Source organism: Scyliorhinus canicula, unplaced genomic scaffold, assembly GCF_902713615.1.
Source record: "Scyliorhinus canicula unplaced genomic scaffold, sScyCan1.1, whole genome shotgun sequence".
Taxonomy (NCBI): Eukaryota; Metazoa; Chordata; class Chondrichthyes; order Carcharhiniformes; family Scyliorhinidae; genus Scyliorhinus; species Scyliorhinus canicula.
In genome coordinates, this window is record NW_024055843.1 from 404,540 (window position 1) to 410,545 (window position 6,006).

Here is a 6,006-nt window from a genome sequence, read left to right on the forward strand (position 1 = left end):
AAAATATCCTTATATTTCCTCGAGTGATTTAGTCTCAATTTTCTTCACATCTCCCACGTGATACACTTTGTGCTGTTTCATGGCGTTAAACTAATGGCGTTTCATGCTGTAAATTCAAGTTCTCAGAAGACTTTGTATGGTCAGTATAGTCGTTAGGGCGTGCCGGATAATTTATATTATGTGGGTTTAATTTGGATTACTTGGAATCCGATATCTTGTATGTGAGTCTAACTTCTGTTATGTGAGCACATTCGACAGCACGTGACTGTTACTGTCATTCTGATTGTTTCCTGCTCTAATTTCACTGAGCTAAGCTGGCTTCTGTCTCGTGGTTATAATATTTCTTTGCTGTCTGACAAAAATGACCATTTCACATGAGTGAGCGGTCCTTATATTTGCCCAATTATCATTCAGGAATATCCTGAGCTGCCCAACACATGAAAACTGGTTGTCATCTTCCTAGGGTCTCCCAAAATTCTAACTCCTCCAACTATGAACATGAAAATAACTGCTGAAACTGTTTGTTCACGCAACTGTAAATAATTTTACATATTAATTGCCTCCCTCTAGATTTCAAACTGTATAAATGCGGGCTTTTTGACTTTCTCATAAAGAATCTCTGTGACTGACTGCAGAATGCACGGCCAGATAACTGGTGTAGTTTATGCCATTTACTACCCAATTCTTGCTGCCATTGGAGTTCCGGGTAAGTTGCTGCACTAACTCATTGACTTGAAGAATCACTGTTTTATGACGTTACTTCATTCCATTGTAACTAACAACATGATATAATCATCCCCACGAGTTTTTAAACCTTATTTGAGCAAGGGAAGCTTAGAGCTTCCTCATTTAAATATGCATTCATTTTTAAAAGCTCGAGCCTTAATAATTAGTTTCTGACACATCAATTGATCTGGGGACATTCCTTGCCATATCGAGGCTCGGCTGCCAATGTCAGTTGCCTGGATAAAATTAATAATATTTTGGTTACCTTTTCGAAGTCAATAGTACCTGATCTGCAGGGAGGTAACATAAGAATGTAACCTTTAGGTAGATTTTTAATTCGTATGTAAGTCTAAATCGAGCTGTAGCGAATTATTACCATGCCTTGAATTACGCTAGCATTCCTTTGAGGTGATTACATTTCTGCAGGAATCCGGAATGAGCTGCAGATTCACTGTCAGCTATTTCATCTTTTCACTTATCATGAAGATTCAGCTGCTTAAAATGATGGGGGATTGAAATTGCTATTGCGTTGTAATCCTAACTGGCGTCCAGTTTTACACTTGATCTGCTTTTCTGTCGCGTTGATATCACAGGAGAAGAAAACCGGGCCGAGCGTAAAACAAACTAATTTAATCGCTGAAACATTCGTCCAGCTACTGCATTATTCGACTAGTGACACAGCCACTTCATTCATCTTCCCTGTACGGTTGCGAGTACTCTGACTGTGCTCTTCAATAATTATTTTACAGAGCCATTGTTGAGTTTGGGCAAAATATATTACAGACGAATCGTAGATATTTGGTGGGAATCATGTAATGTTCAATGAAGGGGAGATTGCGGTTATGTTCCTGGATTCATGATCAAGAGACACGAGTTCAAAACGCAGAATTTAATTTAAATTCAGATAACAAATAAATGTGGAATTAACTGATATTATCATTAATGATGATTATGAAACTACCAGTGACTTCAGAAAGTTCACCAGGTTCCATAACGTCCTTTATTGAAGAACATCGACACTAGCGGATATATAATTCCAGATTCACAGCGATATAATTGAACATTAACAGTTCTCTGAAATGACTCATGAAACCACTCAGTCGGTAAGTCGTGGCTCACAATAACCTTTCAATGGTTAGAAAATAAATGTAATAAATTGTGGTGCTTCTAAGACGCCAAATCAATTGAATGAATAACTTAACATGATCTGACGTTTTTTTTAAAAGTCATTTTTAAAGGATGTGGCCGTCGCTGGCGAGGCCAGCAATTGTTTCCCGTGCTTAATTGCTCTTCAGAAGGTGGTGGTGGTGATCTGCCTTCTTGAGCACTGCAGTCCGTGTAGAGTAGACACACCTACTGTGCTGTTAGGGAGGGTGCTCCACGATTTTTACCCAGCGACAGTGAAGGGACGGGAATATATGTCCAAGTCTGGATGGTGAGTGAATTGTGGGAGAATCTCCCGGTGGTAGTATCTGCTGTGTTTCTCCTTCTAGGTGGTAGCAGTCGTGGGTTTCGAAGGTGTTGATAAGGGAATGTTACTGAGGTCCTGCAATTAATCTTGTAAATTGGATACACCGATGCTACAATGCTTCGGTAGTGGAGGGAATTAATGTTTGTGGAAAGGGTGTCAATCAAAGAGGCTGATTTGTGCTGGATGGCTTTGAGCTTATTGAGCATTATTGGAGCTGCACTCATCTAAGCAAGTATTCCATTCCGTTCCTGGCTTGTACCTTGTAGATGATGGACAGGCTTTGGGGGCGGGTCGAAGGGGGGGGGGGGTGGTTGCACAGGGACGTTACGATCAAAGGGTAAGTTAATCGCCGTAGGATTCCGAGCCTTTAACCTGCGTACATCAATATAAGTGGTTGAGGCAGAGGACAGCACGCAGCAGGTCGCGCCTGTTCTGCATTCAATAAACTCCTGACTGATATTCGGATTAAAATCAATTTTGCCGCATCAAATGTGACTTGGTTCTCTCAGCCAGCAAACGCTGTCCATCTAAGCCTTGAATATTGAATACATATTTAACAATAAAGAGACCCAGAGCCATCTTGGCAGAGAATTCTAAAAGAACACATCCATTTTTTATGAATAAATTCGTGCTCGTCTCAGTCCGAAATAACCTTTCCTTTATTCTGAAGTGATTCGCCATGAATCCAGAATCTACGAGCCCGACCTCTCTCCATAGATTCTGTCACGCCCTTTGAGACTGTGTTTGTTTCAATGAGATGGCCTCTTCGACACTTCAGACAATATAAACCCAATTTGTTTCGCCTCCGTCAGAGAACAAAGAACATAACTTCTCATCAGAATGGAAACTAGCTTCCAAGCCAGCGGTTTCTGAGACGCAGATCATTCGATGTTTCTTCAGTTGTATTAAACTGACACATCCGATTTGTTTAGAATATTTCCTGATATACTTGTTTAAAACAGAATTTGCAGTGCATTTGCAGCTATTTGGCCCATCGAGTCTGCACCGGCTCTTGGCAAGAGCAACCTACTTTAGCCCACGTCTTTACCCGATCCCCATAACCCAGTAACCCCACCTAACCTTTTTGGACACTAAGGGGCAATTTAGGAAACAAGACCAATCCACCTAACCTGCACATCTTTGGACTGTGGGAGGAAACCGGAGCACCCGAAGGAAACTCATGCAGACACGGGTAGAACGTGTAAACTCCACATAGGGAGTCACCAGAGGCCGGAATTGAACCTGGGACCCTGGAGCTGTGATGCAGCCGTGCTAAAAAATGTGCAACCGTGCCTCCCTTGTGTCACCGTGTCGCCCTCGTCTCATCATACACTTAAAAAATACAAATGTAACTAATATGACACCTGTGTTAACAGGCTTTTCCCGTTTACCTGATACATGATCCAAAATTGGAATGCCAAATATTGAACGTGACCTTCAGATCTTTAACCGTTTGGTCCTTCGCTATGAAATGGCCGCCTTCAATCGCATTTATTTTCTTCCTCAATCTGCTTCTTCAGTGCTTTCCTTAAACTTACCTAATTGTCCAGTTATTCGACATCTGGCACAATGTCCTCTCATGTGGCGAGGTGTCACATTTTGATGTATCAATCTTCTCTGAAGCGACTTGAGACACCTTTTGCTTTAAAGATGCTGCATAAATTTCGGATGCCCTTGCAGCTATTTTTGAAACAGAATTGACATTAAAAATCCAAGAATAACTGCGTTAGGTGTCCTCCATAACGAAGATGAACTGGAAAAAGTCACAATTATGTCTTGTGCATGGTTGGAATATGTTTAGTAACTTTATAATTTTAATCTTCTTGTATCTCTCAGTTAACTTGGTGGCGATTGTGGTCCTCTCCAGGGGAAGATGTGGTCTCTCCAAATGCATCACTCGGTATCTGGTATCTATGGCAGTGACCGATCTCCTAGTCGTTCTCACCGCTGTCATATTCAATCGGATTATTGGCATCTATTTTCCAGTTAGCTTTATGTCATTGACTCCAGCATGCACTCTGAGCACCGTGATAATCTATGCGGCCACCGAGAGTTCTGTCTGGTTAACCGTCGCTTTCACCTTTGATCGTTATATAGCCATTTGTTCCCAGAAACTGAAGACAAACTATTGCACCGAGAAAATAGCAGCTGTGGTGATAGGAACCGTTTGTTTGTTGAGCTGTTTCAAAAGCATTCCCTCGTACTTTATATATGAACCACTCTATATAATGAACAATGTGCCGTGGTTGTGTAACATAAAATCAAGCTTTTACACCTCACTTGCATGGACAGCCTATGACTGGTTTGCACGTGTGTTAAATCCAGGTCTGCCCTTCCTCCTGATTTTGCTATTCAATGCTCTGACCGTCAGGCACATTCTGGCGGCCAGTAGATCCCGCCGGAGACTCCGGGCTAACAGCAGTGGAGAGAATCAGAGTGATCCAGAGATGCTGAACAGGAGGAAGTCTATTGTCTTACTCTTCGCCATCTCCGGAAGCTTCATTCTGTTGTGGATGACGTATGTTGTCGATTTCCTGTACGTGAAAATTACAAATGAATCTTATTTCGGAGGATCCAATTTCAATGACCCCAGGTTCATTCGCCAAGAAAGTGGAAACATGCTTCAGCTACTGAGCTGTTGCACCAACACGTGCATTTATGCAGTGACGCAGAGAAAATTCAGAGAAGAGTTGAGGAATGCGGCAAAATATCTTGGGAATCTCATAGTAAACGTAGTCAAGTAGCAAAGACAAAGGGTTTGGTTTAGATTATAAATCGAAATATACCTTGCAGTTCCAGAATGTTTGCTCTTGACATATGGAGTGAAATTGATCTTCGGCAGCCATTAGGAACCTGCCGCCAGTTTTCCCTTCTCTCCACTGATTTGCCAAGTGACGAAAATTGAACTAGGTGTAGCGTAGACAGCTGGGCCCTAATTACCAAGTTTGTGTGGCCAATCCTTTCTATTCTGTATCAACCCTTCTTCAGAGATTTTCCCTTCGGAACATAAGAAAAGCGAGATTCTGCTTTGCCATTTAGTGTGATCGGGACTGAACTTCCAGATGAAATCCATGATTCTGCTCTGTCGCTTTTTTCTTGAAACCACACGGTGCCTCAAAATCTATCAATATCAACCTTGAATATGTCGAATAACAGTACAACGACAACCAAATGGCATCGAGAAATCCAAATTTGATAACTGTGTGAATTCAGCAATGTTTCATAATTATAGCCTCAATCCCTTCTCCAGAAAACCGAATCTTTACTTTGACACTATTTAGGCGGAGAAACAACTTCTCCATAAAAATGCTGTTAGGTTCCAAGAGATTTAATAACATTTCAATTAGATCGTTTCCCATTCTTGGAATCTTGAGCTATCGACTCATTCTAGGGAATCTTCAGACGGTCTCTCGCTAGGCTTTCTCCTCCGGTACAAAACGATAGTATTAGTGTCCTGGTAGATTTTCATTCATTAGAGGTTATAAGCGAAAAATTAAAATAAGTAAGTAGAATATATTTTGTGACGATTTACCCTGAATGAATCATTGAACAATTTAAGCGAAGGTGCTGATACCTGTGAGAAATCATTTTGCACATCAGTTAATTCCACACGCCTCTGTGCTTCAACCGATGTCTTTGTCCATGTATTTACATTGTGTACCTTGTGTTGCCTTGTTGCATATTTTCTTTTCATGTACTCAATGATTTGTTTGAGCTGCACACAGAAAAATGCTTCTCTCTGTTCCTCTGTACACGAAGCAATAAACAAATCCAATCCAATGCCTACATGAAGGAACGGGCCACGTTAA

At 41.3% G+C, this 6,006-nt stretch overlaps 1 protein-coding gene across 1 annotated transcript; it reads left to right on the plus strand.

The window, feature by feature from the left end:
• The first annotated feature begins 636 nt into the window (after positions 1–636).
• Positions 637–4,941, plus strand: LOC119961187 (probable G-protein coupled receptor 139). Its single transcript, XM_038788649.1, has 2 exons — positions 637–706; positions 4,034–4,941. Exons 1-2 carry the CDS (start codon positions 637–639, stop codon positions 4,939–4,941), a joined length of 978 nt encoding a protein of 325 aa, XP_038644577.1.
• The last annotated feature ends 1,065 nt before the right edge of the window (positions 4,942–6,006 follow it).

Bases quoted from the DNA above. Each gene is read 5' to 3' on its own strand.
- LOC119961187 (XM_038788649.1), top strand. From the start codon at position 637: ATGCACGGCCAGATAACTGGTGTAGTTTATGCCATTTACTACCCAATT. The intron at 707-4,033 runs GTAAGTTGCTGC...TGTATCTCTCAG, and splicing joins TGCTGCCATTGGAGTTCCGG to TTAACTTGGTGGCGATTGTG.